This window comes from Puma concolor, chromosome B2 (genome assembly GCF_028749965.1).
Source record: "Puma concolor isolate L17-30 chromosome B2, mPumCon1.1.hap2, whole genome shotgun sequence".
NCBI classification, from domain to species: Eukaryota; Metazoa; Chordata; class Mammalia; order Carnivora; family Felidae; genus Puma; species Puma concolor.
In genome coordinates, this window is record NC_141671.1 from 18,337,101 (window position 1) to 18,362,680 (window position 25,580).

General features: G+C 44.2%; 2 protein-coding genes across 3 annotated transcripts in view; one reads left to right on the plus strand and one right to left on the minus strand.

Moving 5' to 3' along the window:
- MAK (male germ cell associated kinase) overlaps positions 1-25,580 on the plus strand; it is a 303,103-nt gene that overhangs the window by 134,518 nt on the left and 143,005 nt on the right. The gene's annotated exons all lie outside the window — the stretch shown is intronic.
- The window catches only part of GCNT2 (glucosaminyl (N-acetyl) transferase 2 (I blood group)), an 83,443-nt gene continuing 77,690 nt past the window's right edge, over positions 19,828-25,580 (minus strand). For both annotated transcript variants that reach the window (XM_025917308.2, XM_025917310.2), the window contains exon 3: positions 19,828-22,161. In XM_025917308.2, coding sequence (XP_025773093.1) covers positions 21,971-22,161 — 191 coding nt within the window. In that variant the 3' untranslated portion in view covers positions 19,828-21,970. The remainder of the gene's footprint in view (positions 22,162-25,580) is intronic.

Sequence of the window (25,580 nt, forward strand, 5' to 3'; positions counted from 1 at the left end):
CAATATGGAAGTTAAAGAAAATTGTGGTGGGCAGTAATTGAATCAAGTATAGATAGCATTATATGGATGATTCTTAAAGCTGATTGATAGGATTCTGGGGTTTGTCATATTCTATATTCAAAGTATGTTTGGACACTTGTCTCTTTTTTTTATGTTAATTTTTAAGAGAGAGAGAGAGAGAGAGAGAGTGAGGAAGGGGCAGACACACACACACACACACACACACACACACACACACACAGAATCTGAAGCAGGTTCCAGGCTCTGAGCTGTCAACACAGAGCCCGACATGGGGCTTGAACTCACGAACCATAAGATCATGACCTGAGCCAAAGTCGGACGCTTAACCGACTGAGCCACCCAGGTGCCCCTGTTGGGACACTTTCCTACTAAAACATTAAAAATAAATTACACCAGAAAAAAGGCTGTATATGGAGCTGAGGGGAGAGGTGGGGCTAGTCATAGAAACACAGGGTGTGGGGGAGGGGGCGCCTGGGTGGCTCAGTCGGTTAAGCGTCCAACTTCAGCTCAGGTCAAGATCTCACTGTTTGTGAGTTCTAGCCCCGAAGAGGGCTCCGTGCTGACAGCTCAGAGCCTGGAGCCTGCTTTAGATTCAGTGTCTCCCTCTCTCTTCCCTGCTCCGCTCCTGCTCTGTCTGTCTCTGTCTCTCAAAAATAGATAAACATTAAGAAGAAATACAGAGTAGGGTTACACCAATTAGTAGGGTTCACCAGTGAACAGCTACAGTGTTATAGTAGCAGTCAGGGGCAACTCTGAAGGATAGTGCTAATGGGAACTTCTCCAACAGGCAGAACTTGGAGTACATTTGGTAGTTCGCTTTGTCTGAAAGGAGAGATGGCCGGAAGTATGGATCTGTACTCACTACACGGGCAGTAGCATAGCTGGGCTGCATGTTAGGGACTTGGGAGAAATAGGATTGAAGATTGGTGACAAAGAAGTCTGGGGACGAATGGATGGGTCTGTCAGAATGGGAAACGACTATGAAGACATTTGTGTCTTCTGTGAATGCTCACCAAACCGCATGCACTGCAGAGGAGGCTCTCAATTATCAGGTGAAGCAAATGATACATTCTGTGTAGATTAGCCAGCCACTTTCCCCCATCACCCAATCCTTTCTCATTGGGCCCATGAAAAGAGTGGCTCTGGTGGTGGGAATGGGAGCTAAGTATGGGCTCAACAATACGGACTTTCCATTACCAAGGCTGACCTGAATGCCTAATCTACTGACGGCAGGGACCAACACGGAGCCCTGAAATGGTACTATTGTCTACGGGGCCAGTCAGCTATCAGGTGTCAGGTTGATTGCACTGGACCTCTTTCATCACTGGGCGTAGAGATATGCCCTCACCAGAATAAACCTACATTCTGAATATGGAACATGGATTTGCCTTCCCTGCCCATAATGCTTCTTCTGGCACCACAATCCCTGAACTCATAGGATGACTTCTCCATCACCATGTCATTTTGTACAAAGATCAAGGAACTCATTTCGGAGCAAAGGAAGTTTGGCAATTTGCTTATGTCCATGGAATTAACTGGTCTTGCCACATACCTCCTCAAGTCCAAGTGGCTGGCCTGATTCAAATTTGTAATGGCTTTCTGAAAACTCAGTGCCAGCTCCTCTTGAGATGCAAAATCCTGGAAGATTTCTCTCTGAATAGGGTTCTCTCATAGAGGATGCCATATATACTTTGAATCAGAGACTATTTATATGGCGGTCTTCTCCTTAGCCGGAATACGTGGGTTTGGGAAATTGAGGACTGAATCCCACAGTATTTTCACTTCTTATCCTGACAACTTTGACTTCTGTGATTTGGAAGTCTTGGTTTCTAAGGCAGAATGCTCCCTCTAAGGGACACAACAATGGTTCCATTGAATTCAGAGAGGAGATTTCCACTTGGTCTTTCTGAACTCCTTATGCCACTGAACCAATAGGGAGAAAAAAATCACTCTAAAAGAACAAAAAAGAGCATCACTCTACTGGGGGGGATGATTACCATTTTCAAAGATAATTGCATTGCACTATGCCGTGTGGGCAACGTGGACACTTCTGGGAAGCAAGGCAGCTCTCTGGGGATCACCTCTTAACGTTTCCATGCCCAATAAAAAAGGCAAGATGATAAAATTTCAGGACGGAAGATTTGGATCACTCCACCAGGTAAAGAACCCTGAGCACCTGAAGTTCTAGCTGAAAGCACAAGAGATATAGAATCAGTAGTGGAAGGAGAAAGTCATAGCTATAATGTGTAAACTGGTGACTGATTAAAAAGTGAGGATTGTAGGGGCGCCTGGGTGGCGCAGTCGGTTAAGTGTCCGACTTCAGTCAGGTCACGATCTCGCGGTCCGTGAGTTCGAGCCCCGCGTCAGGCTCTGGGCTGATGGCTCAGAGCCTGGAGCCTGTTTCCGATTCTGTGTCTCCCTCTCTCTCTGCCCCTCCCCCGTTCATGCTCTGTCTCTCTCTGTCCCAAAAATAAATAAAAACGTTGAAAAAAAAATTAAAAAAATAAAAAAAAAAAGTGAGGATTGTAATTGAGGATGAATGTTAAATGGTATAGTCACTATGGAAAAGAATATGGAGTTTCCTCAAAAATGTTAAAAACAGAATTATTGTATAATCCAGCAGTCCCACTTGTGGGTACACATTCAAAATAATTAAAAGTAGGACCTTAAAGATATATTTCCATACCGTTGTTTTTTCAGCATTATTATTCTTAGTAGCCAAAAGTTGGAGGCAATTCGCATTTCCATCAATGGAGGAATGGATAAAGAGAACGTGGTCTATACATACAGTGGAATATTATATGGTCTTTGAAAAGCAGATCCTGTCACACGCTACAACATGGATGGAACATGAGGGCATTATGTTAAGTGAAATAAGCCAGTCACAAAAGGGCAAACACTGTATTATTCTACTTAGATGAGGTATCTCCAAATGGTCAACTCATAGAAACAGAAAATAGAATGTTGGTTGCCAGGAGCTAGCAGGAGGGAAAACGGAGAGTTGTTGTTCAATGGGTATAGAGTTTCAGCTTTACAGGGTGAAAAAGTTCTAGAGCTCGGTTTCACAATACTGTGAATATACTTAACACAATCGAACTGTACGCTTAAAAATGGTTAGGATGGTAAATTTTATGTTATGTGTTTTTTTTTAATTTTTTTTTTCAACGTTTATTTATTTTTGGGACAGAGAGAGACAGAGCATGAACAGGGGAGGGGCAGAGAGAGGGAGACACAGAATCGGAAACAGGCTCCAGGCTCTGAGCCATCAGCCCAGAGCCTGACGCGGGGCTCGAACTCCCGGACCGCGAGATCGTGACCTGGCTGAAGTCGGACGCCCAACCGACTGCGCCACCCAGGCGCCCCTGTTATGTGTTTTTAAACACAATTTAAATAAATGATAAAAACATTGAGGACTATGGTAACTTTGCATGTTTTCCCATTGCTTATGTTTATCTGTATATATTAACCATTTTTTCCTCATTCTTCCCATTATTATTATTATGTATATATATATATATTTAAATTTTTTTAACGTTTATTTATTTTTGAGACAGAGAGAGACAGAGCATGAATGGGGGAGGGTCAGAGAGAGAGGGAGACACAGAATCTGAAACAGGCTCCAGGCTCCGAGCTGTCTGCACAGAGCCTGACGCGGGGCTCGAACTCATGGGCCGTGAGATCATGACCTGATCCGAAGTCAGACGCTCAACCGACTGAGCCACCCAGGCACCCCTATTAGGTATATATTTTTATACATACAAGTCATTGAAGGTCAACTTCACAATGTTTTCCTTAGGCAGTGGAATATTCAGTACGACGTGAATGGAGCCAGTGATGGATACAATAGCTGTTTTGACTTTGTGTCTCCCAATTTTGGAGAAGCGTGAGGTCCTCTTACTTACCCAAAGGGTAGCCAGATCTTGTTGGGTGAAAACATAGAGTTGTTTCGTTGCATGGAGAAGTTCAAACGTGTGTAGAAAAAAATTACCTCTAAGTTCCAAATGTATCCTTTTTGATGCTGGAAGTGGATCCTCATTTTCTCTTATCGTTTAGCTAATTCAGCAATAAGTGAAGACTTGAGTGATTCACATAAGAATATAAAGGACATTTTCCTTCATAGATGTGTGTGTGGGGGGGGGGGGAGGGGGGTATGAGGGTGTGTTCCAATCCGTTAACACTGGCACGTATAGCCAGAAAGACTAAACAGATGGACTCCGGATAAGTGAAGTGTTACTATACATCGACAGTGAGTTTTCAGTCTCCACCCAGTGATATAGACACTAAAGCTTCTCCTCCCAGCAGTCATGGCCCCTAAATGCACTGCTTCATTTTAAGTATTGTTGTTTACATTTACTAACAATACACAAATCATCCCTTGAATACATACAACAAATACCTGCAGAACTAAACAGGATATTTTTAATGTCTTTTTATTTATTTTTGACAGAGCACAAGCAGGAGAGGGGCAGAGGGAGAGAGGGACAGAGGATCCAAAACAGGCCCTGCGCTGACAGCAGCGAGCCTGAAGTGGGGCTCGAACTCACACGCCTCCAGATCGTGACCTGAGCTGAGGTCGGTTGCTCAACGGACTGAGTCACCAGGTGCCCCAGGATATTGTTAACAAAGGAAAAGAATCACAACTTAGTGTATACATCTTTATACAAGCTATCAAGGAATGTACACCGGCCATTTTAATCACGTGATTGAGAACTAACAAGCTATAGTTGGAAATATTCTTTTTCTTTTTTTTTAATTTAAATTCAAGTTAGTTGACATGCCGTGTAGCCCTGGCTTCAGGAGTAGAACCAAGTGATTCATCTCTTACATTGACACCCAAGGCTCACCCTGAAAAGTGCCCTCCTCAATGCCAATCACCCTTTCAGCCCATCCCCCCACCCTCCTCCCCTCCAGCAACCCCCAGTTTGTTCTCCGCATTTAAGAGTCTCTTATGGTTTGCCTCCCTCTCTGTTTTTATCTTATTTTTTTCCTTCTCTTCCACTATGTTCATCTATTGTGTTTCTCAGATTCTACACATGAGTGAAATCGCGTAATGTACCACTTTAAATTTCCCTTTCTGGGGCACCTGGCTGGCTCAGTTGGGAGAGCATGCAACTTTTGATCACGTGGTCATGAGTTCGAGCCCCACATTAGAGTAGAGATTACTTAAATAAACTATAACATAACATAACATAAAATAAAATAAAATAAAATAAAATAAAATAAACCTCCCTTTCTTCTCCGTAGCAGATTCCTTAATAAATAGCACCTTGAGCAGATTCCAGAACTTCCAGGTCACCTTCGGTTATTGAAAAATCCATTCTGTGAAAACTGGTGCAGCCACTCTGGAAAACAGTACGGAGGTTTCTCAAAAAACTAGGTATTGTGCTAAGCGAAGTTAGTCAGAGAAAGACAAATATCCTATGACTTCAGTCATATGAGGACTTTAAGAGACAAAACATGTGAACATAAGGGAAGGGAAGTAAAAATAATATAAAAACTAGGAGGGGGACAAAACAGAAGAGACTTTTAAATATAGAGAACAAACAGGGGCACCTGGGTGGCTCAGTCGGGTAAGCGGCCGACTTCGGCTCAGGTCTCGATCTCGCAGTCCATGAGTTCGAGCCCCGCGTCGGGCTCTGTGCTGACAGCTCAGAGCCTGGAGCCTGTTTCGGATTCTGTGTCTCCCTCTCTCTGACCCTCCCCCGTTCATGCTCTGTCTCTGTCTATCTCAAAAAAATAGACGTTAAAAAAAAATTTTTTTTTTTAAATAAAAATAAAAAAAATAAATATAGAGAACAAACAGAGGGTTGCTGGAGGGGTTATGGGAGGGGGATGGGCTACATGGGTAAGTGGCGTTGAGGAAGGCACTTGTTTGGGATGAGCTCTGGGTGTTATACATAGGGGATGAATCACTGGAATCTACTCCTGGAGTCACTGTTGCACTATATGCTAACTAACTTGGACGTAAATTTAAAAATTAATTAATTAAAAAATAAATAAAATAAAATAAAACTTAAAAAAAAAAAAGAAAGAAAGAAAAAGAAAACTCCATTCCCTTTAAAGCTAAAACCGGGGCGCCTGGGTGGCGCAGTCGGTTAAGCGTCCGACTTCAGCCAGGTCACGATCTCGCGGTCCGTGGGTTCGAGCCCCGCATCGGGCTCTGGGCTGATGGCTCAGAGCCTGGAGCCTGTTTCCGATTCTGTGTCTCCCTCTCTCTCTGCCCCTCCCCCGTTCATGCTCTGTCTCTCTCTATCCCAAAAATAAATAAACGTTGAAAAAAAAAAATTAAAAAAAAAAAAATTTAAAGCTATAACCTCATTCCAATCTAAAGCTTTCCTTACCTTGTCACCGACCAAACTCTTGGATCAAGGGAGGCTGAAGCATGGTGGGAGGCAAGGTCTTGTTCTTTGAGCCCCCTTCACTCTTCGTCACCTCTGAGTGTGTGGTTTGATGGGGATGAGAGGACACGTCATCTTGCCTGTCTCTTCCTGGGAACAGATGAGTGTCTCGTACTGATCTGCCTGCTGATGTGGCCTTTTGTTGGCTGCGGCTCTCTCTGTTTTTCATTCCAACTGGTTATGGATACCCTACTTCATGGCGGGTCACCAGACACTCTATCTCTGCAGCATCGTGTGTATTCTTGGGAAAGTCTACAAGCCTGCCTATTGACCGGGTTCTCTGATGTGAGAGGTCTGGTCCCTCCTCAAAAGGAGTCTTTGGGCAAAGATGCAAATCCTCTTAGATAAAATTAGGGCAAAACCAATCAAGCTCAGTTTTGTTCCATAACGACCCCTGGAACTAAGGGAATTTTACATGTCTTTGTCACCAGATGGTTGCTCATTCCTCGGTTTCACTATCTCTTGCTGCCCTGCCAATTCTCTCCCGTTCTTTTCCTTGTTTCCTTCTCTTCCTTCTTTTCCTTTCATTCCTGAAGTGCAGAGCCATAAGTTCACTCCTTGGGCAAAGATCTAACTAGAGTAGGAGATGCCAGTCTTCCCTTTGTGCACACCTTGTATTTTCAAGTGATTCTCTTCTCTTCCTCATTTTGCGTGGGAGTAGGAGGTGGGGGGCAACCACAGCAGTCCCGTCGGGCTGATAATTCACATTTATGATGATACTCTTTCTCCCTCATCAGTCTTAGCCTGATATTAGGGAGGAGGGAATGTGTATATCTGGAGTCCACAAATTACAGCCCATGGGACAAATCAGGCCCACTTCCTGTTTCTGTAAATAAAGTTTTATTGGAACACAGCCACATTCATCTATTGTCTATGGTTGCCTCTGCACTACAAGGCAGAGTTGAGTATTTTTTACAGAAACCACACCCACAAAGCCTAAACTATTAACTCTCTTGCTCTTCACAGAAAAAGATTACTGACCTCTGGGTTAGAGAATCACGGTTGATTGTAGTAAGACTAATTTCGCTGGGCGCCTGGGTGGCTCTGTCGGCTAAGCATCCGAACTCTTGATTTCGGCTCAGGTCGTGATCTCTCAGTTGTGAGACTGAGCCCCGCATCAGGCTCCAAGCTGAATGTGGAGCCTGCTTGGGATTCTCTCTTTCCCTCTCTCTCTCTCTCTCTCTCTCTCTCTCTCTGCCTCTCCCCCGCTCTCATGCGCACTGGAGCTCTCTCTCAAAAAAATAAAATAAAATAAAAATAAACGTTTTAGAAAAAGAAATAAACATTTTAGGAGTGTCTGGGTGGCTGAGTCAGTTAAGTGTCCCACTTGGGCTCAGGTCATGATTTCACAGTTCGTGAGTTTGAGCCCCGCATCAGGCTCTGTGCTGACAACTCAGAGCCTGGAGCCTGCTTCTGATTCTATCTACCTCTCTCTCTGCCCCTCCCCAGCTTGCGCTCTGCCTCTCTGTCTCTCTCTCAAAAATAAACATTAAAAAAAAATTTTTTTAAGAAAAATGAACACTAAAAAAAGAAAAAGACTGTTTTTGTCATCTCTTAAGAATCTCTTATGGAGATTTATGACTCTAATTGTATGAAACTTAACACCCCTTTGACCTTTCTCCATTCCATGGACAAGAGCCTAATCCTATTTAGTATTTTGTTACAATTGCTTAGACACACACACCTACACACACAAACACACATTCCCCATTTGAAGTTTGACTCTTTGCTTGATACTTTAGTCTTTGGAACATAGACTTAAAGTCACCAAATAATATTACTTGAATTTTTTTTAAGATTTAATTTTAATTTTTATTTTTTTTTATTTTTTTTAACATTTATTTATTTTTGAGACAGAAAGAGACAGAGCATGAACGGGGGAGGGTCTGAGAGAGAGGGAGACACAGAATCTGAAACAGGCTCCAGGCTCTGAGTTGTCAGCACAGAGCCCGACGCGGGGCTCGAACTCACGGACCGCGAGATCATGACCTGAGCCAAAGTCGGAGGCTTAACCGACTGAGCCACCCAGGTGCCCCAAGATTTAATTTTTAAGTAATCTCTGCACCCGTTGTGGACTCAAACTCACAACCCTGAGATCAAGAGTCACATGCTCTACCAACAGAGCTAGCCAGGCTCCCCTAGTTGAATTATTTATAACCAAGATTCAATGTGACTTTCAGAGACAGAGAGAAATAGAATTATTTCTTACTCTATCCCTCAAGAAACTTATGTTTGAGATCTCTGAATAACAAAGAATTAGCTAGCCCCTGACTTTGTTGATTTTCTTTACAGTATAGTGTTTCCTATTTAATTAATTTCTGCTACCTTTATAATTTGTTTTTCTACTTTCTTGGGTTTATTCGGTGTTCATTGTCTACTTCCTTTTTTTTTTTTTTTTTTTAGTTCTATTTATTTATTTTGAGAGAGAGAGAGAGAGGCAGACAGAGAAGGAGAAAGAGAATCCCAAGCAGGCCCTGTATTGTCAACACGGAACCCGATACAGGGCTTGGATTCATGAACCGTGAGATCATGACCTGAGCCAAAATCAAGAGCAGAGAGCTTAACCAACTGAGCCACCCAGGCACCCCTGAACTCTTGCTTTTAAGGATGAGTCCAGGACCCTCATGCAGTTCCCATTTAAGATTTTTTATTTTGGTTTTGTTTGGGGTTTTCTGCAGCTTAGCTATGGTGTCTCTGGGTGTAGAATACTATTTGCCAAATTTCATTGACTTTAAAGTTCACTTTTTTCCTTCATGTTTTAATATTTCTGAAATCAGGATGCGTCTTACAACTAAAGGCCTTTTACAATAAGCTGCTGGTCAGACAGCCATCATGGTATGATTGTCATTGCCACATGGGCAAGCATGGGTTAAGCTTGGGTGACTTCAGGGCTTCCATAACCAATCTCTTTGGACTTTGACTTTTGTTCCCCAGCCCAGGCTTCAGCAAACTGTGGTTCACAGGCTGGCTGCCTATTTTTGTAGGTAAACTGTACGAAACACTGTCAAGTTTTATTGGACCTGTTTTTGTACAAGCAAACTGTAAAAAACGTTGTAAAATTTTATTGGAACACAGCCACGCTTATTTGTTTACATATTTTTTATGACCACTTCTTTTTTTTTTTTAATATGAAATTTATTGTCAAATTGGTTTCCATACAACACCCAGGGCTCATCCCAACAGGTGCCCTCCTCAATGCCCATCACCCACCCTCCCCTCCCTCCCACCCCCCATCATCCCTCAGTTTATTCTCAGTTTTTTAAGAGTCTATGACCACTTCTTTAAAAACCTTTTTTGAATATTTTGATCTACATTAACAACCTCATTGATATTCTTTTCTGTTATTACTGCCTTTCTTTCTTCCTTCCTTTCATCCTTCCTTTCTTCCTTTCTTTCTTTCTTTCTTTCTTTCTTTCTTTCTTTCTTTCTCTCTCTCTTTCTTCCTTTCTTTCTTTCTTTCTTTCTTCCTTTCTTTCTTTCTTTCTTTTTTGATAGATAAAGGAGTGCAAACAGGAGAGAAGGGCAGAGGGAGAGAGAGAATCTTAAGTGCCACTGTCAGTGCCAGACTCAGGGCTCAATCCCACAACACTGTGATCATGACCTGAGCTGAAATCAACTGGCGGATGCTCAACTGACTGAGCCACCCGTGCGCCCCTGCATACATTCTTTATTGTGGTTAAAAAAAAATAATGACATAAAATTTACCCTCTTGACTATTTTTAGTGTATAGTTCAATAGTGTGAAATATGTTCACACGGTTGTAAAATAGATCACCAGACCTTTTTCATCTTATTAGCCTGAAATTCTATACTCATTAAATAGCAATTTACCTTTTCCCCCCTTCCCCAGCCCCACAGAGTCACTTTCTATGTCTATGACTTTCCTTACTTTTCAAGGCCGAATTTCTCATCCACTTATCTGTCACTGGGCATTTGAGTTGCTTTCATGTCTTCGCTATTAGGAGTAGTGCTAGTATTAACATGGGGGTGCAAGCATCTCTAACCATAAACTGCTTTTGTACTGCAACGGTGGAATTGAATAATTATGACAGAGAACCAGAGACTATGTGGTCTGCAACCCTAAAATATTTAACATCTGGACTTCTTTTTTTTTTTTAATGTTTTAATGTTTATTTTGAGAGAGAGACAGACAGAGTGTGAGTGGGGGAGGGGCAGAGAGAGAGGGAGACACAGAATCCGAAGCAGGCCCCAGGCTCCGAGCTGTCAGCGCAGAGCCTGACGCGGGGCTCGAACTCACAAACCCTGAGATCATGACCTGAGCCGAAGTCAGACGCTTAACCGACTGAGCCACCCAGGCACCCCTTAATATCTGGCCCCTTAAGAAAAGTTTCCAGACCCCTGGTCTTAGGCCAGTAAGCCTCTCAGCTGTTTTTCTCAAATCACAAATCTCTGGATGTCCATTTCTCTGGTATCTTGGCTTACTAATGCCTCAACATCTTGCTGTGTCTTTCATGCTGTTAGAAAGGATGCATTTATATTTCATCCAGCTTCTTGGTTGTTTTCAGTAGAAGGGGTGGTCTGAATTGCACAGTCCATTAAAAAAGTAAAAGTCAGCTCTAGCAGCTTTTAATAAATTCTTTTTCTCTTTAAATCAACCGGAATCAGTTTCTGGGAATTTTTTTTTTTTTAATTTTTTTTTTTTTTTTCAACATTTATTTATTTTTGGGACAGAGAGAGACAGAGCATGAACGGGGGAGGGGCAGAGAGAGAGGGAGACACAGAATCGGAAACAGGCTCCAGGCTCTGAGCCATCAGGCCAGAGCCTGACGCGGGGCTCGAACTCACAGACCGCGAGATCGTGACCTGGCTGAAGTCGGACGCTTAACCGACTGCGCCACCCAGGCGCCCCTGGGAATTTTTTTTTTAACGTTTATTCATAATCTTTGAGAAAGAGAGGCAGAGACAGAGCGCGAGTAGGGGAGGGGCAGAAAGAGAGGGAGACACAGAATCCGAAGCAGGCTCCAGGCTCTGAGCTGTCGGCACAGAGCCCGATGTGGGGCTTGAACCCATGAACTGTGAGGTCATGACCTGAGCTGAAGCTGGATGCTTAACCCACTGAGTCACACAGGAGCCCCTCTAAATTTTTATTTTCATGCTCAGAGCGTCCCATGTTAGCCAGTAGAGGCCCTTCAAGGTGACTCTGGTGCCTTTGAAAGGTTCTCATCCTTCTTGGAGCACTACCCAACTTTCCGTGCCACCTCGTCTTGCAGACTCATCTTACACTTTCCCTGCCCAAGCTCTGGAACTGGTCTTTCCTCCAAGGAGCTCTAGATTAGCTGAAATGTTAGCAAAGCCCAGGAACACATTGGTACAAGCAAGTCTCAACATCCAGCTACAGTCTTTGTGCTCAATTGCAGATAGCAAGACTCTAATCTCAAAATAAGCCTTGCCTGACAGCCTCATCTTTTTTTTTTTTAATTTTTTTAATGTTGATATTTATTTTAGAGACAGAGAGAGACAGAGCATGAGCAGGGGAGGGGCAGAGAGAGAGACACAGAATCCGAGGCAGGCTCCAGGCTCTGAGCTGTCAGCACAGAGCCTGAAACTGCGAGATAATGATCTGATCCGAAGTCGGACACTCACCCAACTGAGCCACCCAGGCGTCCCCTTGACAGCCTAATCTTTGAACATATAAAACACCATGATCACCGTGATAAGTCCACTTACCTCCTGTCAGCATACAAAGTTGTTACAATATTTTGCCTATATTCCCTATGATATACTTTATTACTTTATATCCCTGTGACTCATTTATTTTATAAATGGAAGTTTGTATCTCTTTTTCAAATGTTTATTTGAGAGAGAGAGAGAGAGAGAGAGAGAGTCGGAGAGAAGGGAAGAATCTCGAGGCTCCATGCTGACAGCAATATTTCTATTTTTAGTGTTTTGAGGAAACTCCATACTGTTTCCTATGGAGTCTGACCCAACTTACATTCCCACCAACAGTGCCCAAGGGTTCCCTCCTCTCCACATCCTCACCAATATTTGTGATTTCTTGTCTTTTTGATACTAGTCATTCTGACTAGCGTGAGGTGGTATCTCACGTGGTTTTGGTTTGCATTTCCCTGGTGATTAGCGACGGTGGGCATCTTTTCGTGTATCTGTTGGCCATCTGGATGTCTTCTTTGGAAAAATGTCTATTCAGGTCCTCTGCCCATTTTCAAATTAGAGTGGGGGAGGGTTGTTTGTTTGTTTCTGGTGCTGAGCTGTATGTGTTCTTTATGTATTTTGGATGTTAACTCCTTATTGGATATGTCATTTGCAAATATCTTCTCCCGTTCAGTACGTTGCACGTTTTGTTTTATCGAAGGTTTCCTTAGCTGTGCAAACGTTTTTGACTTTGATGTAGTCCCAACTGTTTACTTTTGCTTTTGATGCCCTTGCCTGAGGAGATGATCAAAAAAAAAAAAAAAATGTATTACTAAGACCCATGTGTCTTAGCATGTGTTCATGGCCTGTGTTTTCTTTTAGGATGAACAGCCTAATCTAAAGGACCCCATCTCCCTCTATGTCTGTTGATCTCTGTCACCTCACTTTGTTTTATTCTCTTCCCAGAACTGAATCACGGTCTAAAATTGTCTTGCTTGCTGATATACTCTTATAATTTTTCTATCTCTTCACCGCGACTATAAAAGATCTATCTGTTTAAATACACAGGAATATTGCCAGCGTGTGAAACTGGCACAATTTCTTTGTGAAATATATAAGTGAATAAGCGGAACCTTCTTGCTTAAAAATCCCATGAAAACACGACCTATTTCTTTACCCTTATTTTACATTTATGACTGTTTTTCCAGTGGCATTTGCCCAGAGTCCCACCATTGCTTAGGAAAGTTTCTCAACTGCATATCCAGATAGGAAAATTTGGATGCACGGTAATGACTACCCCGTTAGGGTTTTAGTAAATTTCCTACATTTTTCGTATCTTTGCCTACCAGTCTACAATGTAGTCGAGTCACACTGTTGCTTTTTGTAACCGTATCCCCCATCAATCTCATGCTATTACCGTGGTTACTCTTTAAACCATTCTTCTTCCACTGGGTCATCTCTGATACGCAGCCATGCAAGTGGAAAGTCTAATTTAAACACTTCCTGTGGAGTCCTCTGTAAAGGCCACCACATGAATGCTAATTGTGGAGTCTCCATGCCTGGGCCACTCCTAGGTATGCGGAAAGGGATCACCAAAGGTGTTGAGCACCAGAGTTTAAACGTGTAGACGTGGCAGTAATCAGTGCTTTTCCTCCGAGCTCTTCATGACCCAGGAAACCTGCTTAGTGAAATCCTGAGAAAATGAATCTCAATGATAGTTTTCCAGCCAGTGATCCATGAGATGCAAGATGCACTTTAACCACCATGCACCCGTTTTCTCCTCCGCATTTTCTTAGTGACATAACTATGGATCTACTGTTTTGTCTTCATCTTTTATCTCACTTCCATAGTCTGGAATAGAGAACTACAGAGTTTTCTTTTCCGTAGTAAAATTTTCATCAGGAAAAAAAATCACTTGAGACTGGGCCCTTGCTTTCATTTGGTCTAATGTTCTACACTACACTACATGTTCTTGGGACTCACGTACCGTCTGCTCTGTCCTGGGCAAAGGTAAGAGGCAGCTGGCCACAGCTCTCAACACACAGCCAGCGCGGAATTAAAAACCAAACAAACCGGTTTCGATAATTCAGCTTTGGTTGTGTAAGATGTTAACATTGGAAGTAGTGGGCTGAAGGATATACAAAAACTCTCTGTAATTTTTGTAACTTTTTTCCAAATTTAAAGTTATTTCAAAATAGAAATTTTTAAGAAAGCCCTCGAAAACCCTACCTTTTTGCTTTGCGCACCCGGCCTGAAGTTCGCTAAGAATTCACTTTAACTGAAATAAATGGCCCGAAGTTCATAAAAAATTCACTTTAATCTTGCACTAACTTTCTCACCTGTTTCTCTTCATAGTCTCAGCTCCTGATCACATTATGCTCGAGATTCACCTCTACAGTTTGACACTGGCTGCTGGCCATCACTATCTGAATTTTGTTTTCTTTTCCCAAGCACCCTTTATTTTTGGAGCCCACTTATCTGATATAGCTCCTGGGATCCTTCCCAAGATGTAGATCAGGCTTCCCAGGGCTCACAACAGGACTCTCTTCTTCCAGATAGCTACCGTGGGTGCCCATCACTTTTAAGTTTGTAGGTGTCCCTCACGGAAGAATGAACGTGGACAGCCTCGCCCCTCACCCTCCTCTCAGAGACGTTGCTGACAGTCCTCCTTCACCAGTCAGAACTTGGCTCTGAGAGGTTGACCTCTGGTATGTTTCCCATTGGCGCTTAAGCCCTAAGCCACCCTGACCAGAAGAGGGAGTAGTTACAATAAGGAACCTTCCAGCTTAGTCATTAGTTTTCCCAACTCCAATTGTTTGCCTACTAGTCTGTTCAAAAGGATCCCTTCTCCTGTTTCTCACTTGGCATAGACTGCTGTACTAAATTCTTACTGTTTAAAAAGATTAGGACCTTTTCTCTCATTTTTTCAAACAATATGTGCACAGAAAAAAATTTTAAAAACCAAAGCCTCTCTTATTTGCATCAAGCAATGAAAAAGCGATAGCAACTGGGATAGCGACTGCCATATATATATATGGCAACCGAGATGTGTGTGTATGTGTGTGTGTGTGTGTGTGTATTTAATTAGAATCATCATATATTTCAATGTATATTTATTTTCTGGCATTTTGATTCTTAACTCAATAAAGAGTATCTACCAGAAAGACCTATGTCAGACCTCCAACATCGTGCACAGCAGTTAACGTGCTCTCTAATGTTGGGAACAACTCAAGGATATTGCTATCACTGCTACCATTTAAAATTGCATCACAAATTTCTGCCAATGTAAGAAGACAAAGAAGAAGAAGAAGAAGAAGAAGAAGAAGAAGAAGAAGAAGAAACAGGTAGACTTAATACTGGGAAGGAAAAGACAAAACTGTTATTTATAGATAATTACCACAAAATGCGAGGTATAGTACACTGCGAAACTACTAGGAATAATGAAAAAGTTTAAGAAAATCCATTTACATGATCAAAATCATTGTTTTCTTTTATACTATCAACAACAACACAGAAATACACTTTAAAAATCCCTGCCATTTGCAACCAAGTGGATGGAACTGGAGGGTATTATGCTAAGTGAAATTAGTCAGAGAAAGACAAATATCTATGACTTCACTCCTAGGAGGCCTTTAAGAGACAAAACAGATGAACATAAGGGAAGGGAAACAAAAATAATATAAAAACAGGGAGGGGGACAAAACAGAAGAGACTCATAAATATGGAGAACAAACTGAGGGTTACTGGAGGGGTTCTGGGAGGGGGGATGGGCTAAATGGGCTAAGGAATCTACTCCTGAAATCATTGCTGCACTATATGCTAACTAACTTGGATGTAAATTTTTAAAAAATAAAAAATAAAATTAAAAAAAATAAAGTAACTTTACTCCCAACAACTACACACTGACTGAATCACATTGCCTTGAGTTGTTTCTTTTGTAGCTCATGTAACTTGTAAAAATTATCTTATTTCTATATTTGTTTACCAGTTTGTTTCCCCAGCCAAATAAAAATCATAAAGGAAAGGAAAAAAAAATCCCATTCCCAGTAAGCACAAAGAACTCTTTAAAATACAGGACAATAAACATAACATGATATGTGCAAGACTTACATAAGAAACACCTGTATTAGTGAAATAGGGACACTTGGGTGGCTTAGTTGGTTGAGCGTCCAACTGATCCCATGGTTCGTAAGTTGGAGCCCCGCATCCGGCTTGCTGCTGTCAGCAGGAGCCCCGCTTTGAATCCTCTCCCTCTCTGTCTCTGTCCCTTCCCCTCTTGTGCTCTCTCTCTCTCTCTCTCTCTCAAAAATAAATAAACCTTAAGAAAAATATATTAGTGAAATAGGGGCGCCTGGGTGGCTCAGTCGGTTGAGCGTCCGACTTTGGCTCAGGTCATGATTTTGCAGTTGACGAGTTCCAGCCCTGCGTCAGGCTCTGTGGTGATGGCTCAGAGCCTGGAGCCTGCTTCGGATTCTGGGTCTCCCTCGCTCTCTGCCCCTCCCCCACTCACGCTCTGTCTCTCTCTGTCTCTCAAAAATAAACATTTAAAAAAAATTAAAAAATACTAGTGAAATACATAAATGAGGACCTGAATAAATAGATGTATTACAGATTGATGTTGTCAAGGTATAATTACCCCCAAATTAATCAATATGAATTCTGTGCAAATTCCATCAAAATCCTAACAGGATGTTTCAAGGGATCTGATAAACTGTTTCTAGCATTTGCCTGAAAGTGAATGAGCAACGATTGCCATGAAAATGTTGTAAGGGATTCTTTGTCCTGTGCAGAGCAGAGATCTACTGTAATTTTTGAAATACGGTTTTGGCACATGAATAGCCCCAAACATCAATAGAACAGAGTAGATTCAAGAAAAAGACCCCCAAATATTGAGAATTCAGTACATAATCATATTGGCATTTCAAAGCAATGGGGGAAAAGATGGTATTGGGATAACTGGCTTTCCTTAGCAGAGTAAAAACTTAGGTGCTTACCTGAAATAAATTATAGATATTAGATGTACACACACACACACACACACACACACACACTAGGTGCCACAAAATAAATTACAGATGGCTGAAATCCTGAAGAGTTAAACATAGAGAGAAAAATAACTATGAAAGAAAAAAAAATACAGGAACATTTTCCTATCTTTTGTGTGGGGAACATGTTATAGGTGAGGTTCTCCCAAAACTAGGCTCTGAAACGGAAAGTTGTGTGCAAGGGAGCTCTTCAGATTCAGTACTTATGAGGGAAGAGAAGGGATCAGGATTAGGTAAAGAAGCTGGGCTGAGATACAATTACAATGAAGCCTCATCCAGTCACTGGGTGCAGGCTGACCCCCATGGGGGAGGTGACCGGGGGAGCGGGGTCGCTCTCCTAGGCTGAGAGTGACCCTCAGAGAGGGCTGACAGCTTCAGTCCCGAGGAGATCTCGTTTGTGCAGTGCACAATCCACACTTGAACAGCATGGATCAATTTCTTCTTGTACATTTGGGCAGCAGCTCCTCCAAGATCCCACAAGTATCTTTTCTTAGGGAAAACTTACAAAGGGAAGATTAGTAGAATGACTTACAGCTTCCACCGCTGCCGCTGGTCTTGAAGCCATAAATGATACTCAGTGTCTCCTTCTCTTTCCCAGTCCAGATTTCCCGTGTCCTTCACCAGAAAGAACCCCAGCGAGTCTGGATGGCTTACTTGGTGAGGTGAGCCAGACCCTCATCTGAGGGTCCGAGCCTCTGATCACTATTGCACTTCTTTTTTTTAATTAAAAAAATTTTTTTTTAACGTTTATTTATTTTCGAGACAGAGCACAAGTGGGGGAGGAGCAGAGGGAGAGGGAGACACAGAATATGAAGCAGGCTCCAGGCTCCGAGCTGCCAGCACAGAGCCCGACACGGGGCTCGAACTCACGAACTGCGAGATCATGACCTGAGCCGAAGTCGGACGCTTAACCGACTGAGCTGCCCAGGTGCCCCTGATCACTATGACTTTTCATGCCATGGCTATTGTATTCATTTGTCCTCAAAACTGAATAAGGGACATAGATGCTTGCACATTCTGCAGTGCCAGAAAATAAGAAAGCGTTCAATGAAAAAGCCCAACAGTGATGGGAGTGTGTCGAAGAGAGGCGGGAACGACGTGAAAAGAATTACCTCTGGCCAAAGCTGAAACAATTGGAGGTAAAAAAAAAAAAAAAAAAAAAAAAAAAAAAAGAGGGGAGGAGTATTGGATTATAACCTGAAGTTTAAAATGAATATCTAGATGGGGGGTGGGAGGGAGGGGAGGGTGGGTGATGGGTATTGAGGAGGGCACCTGTTGGGATGAGCACTGGGTGTTGTATGGAAACCAATTTGACAATAAATTTCATATATTGAAAAAAATAAAATAAAATGAATATCTACGAACCTCACTGATATAAATATTCGAATGAACTGGGGAAATTGACAAATCTCTCTTTTTAAAAGAAGTTTATTTTTATTTATTTTGAGACAGAGATAGCAAGTGGGGGAGAAGCAGGGAGAGAGAGGGAGAGAGAATCCCAAGCAGGCTCTGTGCTGTCAGCGCAGAGCCTGAAGCGGGGCTTGAACTCAGGGACCGTGAGATCATGACTTGAGCCGAAATCAAGAGCCGGACGCTTACCTGGCTGAGCCACCCAGCTTCTTGGAGACAACTCTCTTTTATAGAAGAATTCCAAATAATTGATGTGGGTCTTCTACTCTAAAGAAGGTGGGGCTCAACTCCCCATTCCTTATATACAGGCTGCGAATAATGATTTCCTTCCAAAGAGTACTTACTGAGTGGAAAGGGGAAAAAAAGAGTAACCTTACAGTGGAGAAACATGACAAACATTACTTAAGTCAGGTGATCAAAGTTAGCCTCAATTCTGATAAGTCATGTACCCTTGATATGATGTGATGGCAATGGCATTTAATCTCTGTGGTCTTCCTCCTCCAGTCTAACCATGAGCAAAACATCGGACAAAACCACGGTGGGGGCGGCGGCGGGCGGGGGGGGGGGGGCGCTTTACAAAACACCTGACTAGTACCCGTCAAAATCGCCAAGGTCATCGAAAACGAGAAGTCGGCAAAACGATCATAGCCTGATGACCAAATGCCATGTGGCCTGCTAGATGGGATCCTGGAACCAAAAAAGGCAATTAGGTAAAAATTTAGGAAATCTAAATAAAATGTACCATACTAATGTAATATGTTGATAGCAGGGGAAACTGAGTTAGGGGGTATATGGGCACTTTCGGTGCAACCTGCAATGTGTCTGTAAAACTATTCTAAAATGAGAAGTTCGGGGCGCCTGGGTGGCGCAGTCGGTTAAGCGTCCGACTTCAGCCAGGTCACGATCTCGCGGTCCGTGAGTTCGAGCCCCGCGTCAGGCTCTGGGCTGATGGCTCAGAGCCTGGAGCCTGTTTCCGATTCTGTGTCTCCCTCTCTCTCTGCCCCTCCCCCGTTCATGCTCTGTCTCTCTCTGTCCCAAAAATAAATAAACGTTGAAAAAAAAAAATTAAAAAAAAAAAAATAAAATGAGAAGTTCATTTATTCTTACGTTTTTGTTTTTTTTTTAAGATTTTATTTTTAAGAAATCTCTATACCCAGCCTGGGCCCGAACTCACAACCCCGAGATCAAGAGTTGCACGCTTCACCAAGTGAGGCAGCAAGGCGCTGCTTTGCACGTATTTAAAATTTAAAAAAAAAAAAAATGCTAGAAGAATTATCTTGTGAAGCTTGGTCTCTAGTGCATATTACCCAACTATCGAATAAAGATACACCATAGCCCCAAAGGTGGAAAACAATATATTAATTTATTTCCAAGACAACAACATGGAACATCATGAAAAACAAGGATGGGTCTAGAAGTTTCAGCCATCCCTGGAGGCTAGTGGAAACCCACTTGCCCAAACACTACAATCTTCCAATATTAAGGTTTTTAAGACACAGAGATGGACCAACAACAGACATGTAAACATCTTCTATTCCCAAAGGCTTCTCGTTCTAGAGGAGAACGATCCAGTGTAAAACGTGTCTTCTTCTCAGGTGGGGGTCATTTAAAGAAGTTGAAAGAAAAGATGATTTTTAGACTCATTAGCTCCAGACGGGGTCCTTATGCTTCAACCCTTTACCACTTTGCACAGTTCCGTCTTTTTCGGTAGCTGGACAAAAATAAGGCTTTGCTTCAAAGGCATTCCCTTAAGTACAACGAACGTTCAACAGACACAGTGAGAGAAAAAAGGGCAAAACCGTATTAAGGGTATCATTAGCCGTAGTTAACTTTTTTTGGTGAGAATAAATAAATATTAAGGAACTCAATGGATGTAGGAATACAAAAGTAGACTTCACATTTTTCTGACGTGACAGCACATTTTCTCATATTAACACTGACACTGCTCTTAAAACCTACCCTCTGGTATACTAACTATGGCTTTATCTCACCTTCTCAGGAAACTGAACTAAGGAGACCAGTAAGAACATCCCAATCCTCAGAGAACTTGTTTCCTAATGCTTATCAACAACCTCTCTAAGCCTTGCTTAATTTATCTGCAAAATGGGGGTAATCGTGTGAGCCTCCCAAGAGTGTTTGTAAGGTTTTAACGCAATGAGCCCGCTAAAAGGCCTCAGCTTCGGTCTATTCCTTCCCTTCTTTCTTTGGAATGGTCTCTGATTTAGACCCTCATTTCTGACTACTCAGATCCCTGGCCGGACAGCCCAAACTACGACCCTGGATGTGAATGCGTTAAAATACAAGCAGTCTGTGAGATTCTCTAGAGCAGCCTTCCCCACATGGATGCTATTATCAAGAATTTCAGACGCAAGTAGCTTCTGTCTTACTTTTCTCCTTGTCTCAAGCACATATCTGGTGTATAACAGACGCTCAAGAAATATTTACTGTGTGCTGAGGGAACGAATTGGGTAAGAGAACGGGACAAGGGATAAGCGACAAAGAAGCTCACTCACAGCTGAAAGCTCTTAAAAATCTAGGCACTCTTATCAGCACCAAGCATTGTAAAGCTACTCAGAAAATACTCTGGAGTCCTTAAAGTGTCGAGGCATAGAGTCTGGACTCCATTTTGCAGGTAAGATCACTTTGGTGGGGGGTGGAGGGTGGTGATCCAAGAGGCGAGTGATTCATTCCTGAGGGTTAGAGACTTGGGATGAGAGCCATGCAACAGCACCTCAGTTCTAGAAACATCTTCATTCGGTGGGAACTTTTTAGCATTCGCCATGGAAAACAATGGAAGAGGGACGAGAGTACATTCTGACCCACAAGAAAGGTCCCGTTTCCCTGGGGTCCCTTTGCCGAAGCAGCCGCCAGTGACTGCTGTCTGATAGCATATCCCGCCTCTTGTTAACGACTTTACATTCTGTACAGACCTTCAGACACGGTAAGCTCACCGTGCTCGTGTTGAAACTCAGGAAACACGATCTAGTTCTCCATTCTAGCAGCTCAGGTTTTAAAGGAGATTGCTGAGGTGCCCAGGAAGCTGTTTCTATGCCCGGGGGGCCGCTGAGCAAAGAGGAGGGGTATCCATGAACGCGTGGCTACGGGTCTGGCATAGGAGATTCCTTCTCCGGAGAAACACAGTTCCTATTTTCCTAAACAGTATTATCTATAGCTCTCCTTTCCGTGAGAGCATCTCGCTCTGATGAGTATCTGGTGCAAAGGTCTGACGCCAGTTCCACTGGCCACGGATCTGATCACGAGCCCGACGTGGAACAACCGTCAAGAGAAGGCCAGGATGCCGAACGTGCCAGCATCGTCCCAGTGCTCCTGATTGCACAGTTCCCAGTGCCCGGCGGGTGTTGTAACACAATAACCCGGCCAGGTCCTGCAGCCGTGACCTCGCGGCTACAACCGTTACCGTAAGCGGGGCCGGGTTCTCTCAGGAAGAAAAGGCCGCGACTGCCCTCCGATCACGGGTTAGAGTGGCTCAGAAGTACCAGCTGGGTTGGATCACGGTTTCGCTCTGATTCAGGGTTCTTTCTCGAAGCCTCAGTTCCAGGCATTCCACAGTGAGGGGGTACGTAGTCAGCTCAAACTTGTTAGCAAAGAGGCTGGGCGAATTGATCAACCACTTCAAGTCCCCGTTTCCATAGATACAAATGCCGTGTACGTAGCGGCCTGCAGAGGAGAGAAGAAACCGTCAGAACATGTCTGGTCTGGAAAGCTGGGGGTGGTGAAGGGGCGCAGCGGGAGAGTGGGGCCTGTCTACTGAGTAGCTAACGCTGTGCCCGGTGCTCTGGGACTCCGTATGACACGGGGTCGTGTCGGCCCGGCCCACAAGGAAGTGAAACCCCTTCTGGAAAGCTAAGGGGGGACACATCCGCGCTTGAACAACAGGAGGGTTCAATGATATGAGGCAAGAGCGGCCACAGGCATCGTGAGACGATTCATGTGTTCTGGCCTGAGGGTTATGGGTGGGAAGTTCCAGAAGCGGACGGGTGGGAGAGGTCTTGCTGGGAGGCACCGCTCAGACCTCTTCTTTGAGCCCGGGCTTAGTCTCTCCAAGTGCCTACGTTCGTCTCCTCTTAGAGGAGAATCAACCCCACTGATGTGACATGTCTCCCCACGCCAGCTTGACTCCCCTCCCAATCCCCGCCACGTCTTTCCCGTGACACCCACACCACTCCTATTTTTTCAGCGCCCTGGGCATGTCTCCCCTTTTCTCTCACAGCCCCCACCTCCGGTAGCAACTCTGGCAGCTGCGCCTTCAAGATCGTCGCAGAATCCGATCGCTTCGCCCCGCGTCCGCTACTCCCATCCCGGCCCGTGCCACCTCTATCTTCCCGCCAGAACTGTCACAATAACGACTGGGTTCTACCGTCCCCACCTCCGCCTGTTGGTATGTTCTCAGCACCACGGCCACGGGGATTGTTCTGCTCGCAAGCACACCATGATGTCTCCTCATCTCATGTGCACGCACAGCCAAAATCCCAGCAATGGCATCGAAAGCTCCTGAGTCTGGCCTTTGACCTCCGGCCCCTTGCTCACCTGATTACAATGCTTCCCAACGCTGCTCACTCACTCCGGCCGCAGTGGCCTCCTTGCTGGCCGCCCCCCAACCCCCCCACCGCACACCAGGCATGTTCTACCTGAGAATCCACACAGTTCTTCCTCCCCAGGCAGCCCCCTTCCGCCAGCTTCCACCACACCTCCCGCAGACCCCCTCTCTCACCACCCCAGGTATCTGCCTCAAGGCCGAGTTCTCAGGGAGGCCTCCCCTGACCCCCTTCCGCCTTCCCCAATTCATTTTTCTCTTGGCTCTCGCTGCCAATGGATAGATTGGTATGTCAGGGCCACGAACGCAAATATTTGGCTTATTGTCTTTCTCCCTGGCCTGGGATGGAAGGTCCGAAGAGCTGGAACCGGAGGCCCTTTTGCTGTCCTCTCTGTCCCAACCTGCATCCGGGACAGTTCCTGGGAAGTATTAGGTGTTGAATTAATAGCTGTTGAATGAAAGGATGGAGACGAATGAGTGGAGAGTTAGTGGAAGGACAGAACTTGGCCGGGCTGGCGGGGGGGGGCATCACGGGCATGGATGGTGGCTTCATTTGGGGAAAATGTGCAGGGGGGGATTTTCTCTACAAGAGAGAATTTGGTTGGCAAGGGGGTTAGAAAAGGAATGGGAGGAAGTTGAACCCCTTTTCTAGAGGTTTCTTGGCGCGCACTGGAAAGACTACGGTTGACTGACTTAAACTCAAGGGCTGGGCCTTTTGTAATCCCATAAATAGGGAGAGTCTTTGAAGAGTTTTGAATGGAAGAATCAGAGGGTAAATTGGGCTTTAGCAGCATTAATTTTACAGAGCTTTGCAGGGTACAGTTAGAAATCCACCACGAGGCCACAGTAATAACTTAATGTAAACCAGAGAGCTGGTTCCAAGTTCGTGGCGTTGCCATGAGTGGGAAAGGAAGGGTATTTGAAACAGAACAGAGAGAGGCTGTCATTAATCATCATTCATTTAATACGGCTGGCAGGAAGCACAATAGAGAGGGGAAATGGATGGGGGACAGAAGCCAGAGTAGTGGACAGTCGGAGGTAACTGGGGAGTGAGAACGGAATACAGGTTAATAAGCACATCCATGCTTAAGAAAACAAAGTGGAGAGACCATTTCAGGGCGCGTGAACTAGAGGCTCACAGACAACGGGGTCTTCAGGCTACAGGCGATCATGACACTGAAGGAGAAGGAAAAGGGCCAGCAAGAGGGCACCACTGGGACTCAAGAAAACAAGGGGATCCCTTAAGGGAAACCCGCACATAACCGAGACCCCGGATGGGGACCCTGGTTGTGGGGACGGGTGACTTTTCCTTCTCGGGACAGGAAGGAACAATGAGAAGCGTGTGTCCAAAATACCCTGAGATGGCGGAAAGGGATGGCGTGACAATCCGGTAAGGGGATTTGGGCCACGTGTTTTGAAAGTTCTTCCTCAGGTTGAAACTGTTACCTTTTGGGGTCCGAAAGGCCGTTTGGGCATAGGATTGAGAGTTCAAAGCAAGCAGGAAAGATGAAAAGAAGTGCGTCGGGAAGGGCACCGGGACAGTTCTGGAACAGTCCCCAGCAATGCTCTGGTCAGGGAAACACAAATGGCCAAAAGCAGATGGTGGAAGTGATTCCATGTGTGAGTTGGCCTTGTAGGGTCAAATGGCAGGGGAGCCTGGTTTGTTCGTGAGAACAGCAGGGGACGGCTGATCCAGTATACAGGCCGGATAAGGAGTCCTCAGAAGGATGCTGGCAGAAGGAGGAAGCTGGGAACGTTGAAACTCTGGCAATCCCAATTTTATTTTATTTTATTATTATTTTTTGTAACGTTTATTTATTTTTGAGACAGAGAGAAACAGAGCATGAACGGGGGAGGGTCAGAGAGAGGGAGACACAGAATCCAAAACAGGCTCCAGGCTCTGAGCTGTCAGCCCCCCGACGCGGGGCTCGAACCCACAGACCGGGAGATCACGACCTGAGCCCAAGTCAGCCGCTTAACCGACTGAGCCACCCAGGCTCCCCAATCCCAATTTTAAAAAAGCAAACACATGGGGGACTTAGGTGGTTCTGTCGGTTAAGCAACCGACTCTTGATTTCAGCTCAGGTCATGACCTCAAGGTTCGTGGGTTGAGCCCCGCGTCCGGCCCCACACTGCTTGGGATTCTCTCTCTCCCTCTCCCTCTGCTCTTTCCCCCTCCTCTAAAAATAAATATGTAAACTTAAAATAATAATAATAATAATAATAATAAAGCAAATGCATTTCAAACAACAACACATTTTAGGTGTGGGATATAGCAATAAACGAACTGGTCAAAAATCCTAACCCTCTTGGGGCTTCACTTCTGTTCTGGGGAGAAAGACAGTAAAGATATAAAGTCTGTAAGTCAGTGAAGAAAACCAGCCGAGTAACAAGAAATTGTAACCAGAGAGGGGAGCTCCAAGTTCAAGACCGTAGAGCTAGAGTAGTCTCTGTGATTCTAAGGGCCTATAAAGTAGGTGCGCATCCACGGGTTTGGAACAAATCCACCACTCACGACCAAGGGGGAAAGGTCCGGATTGTA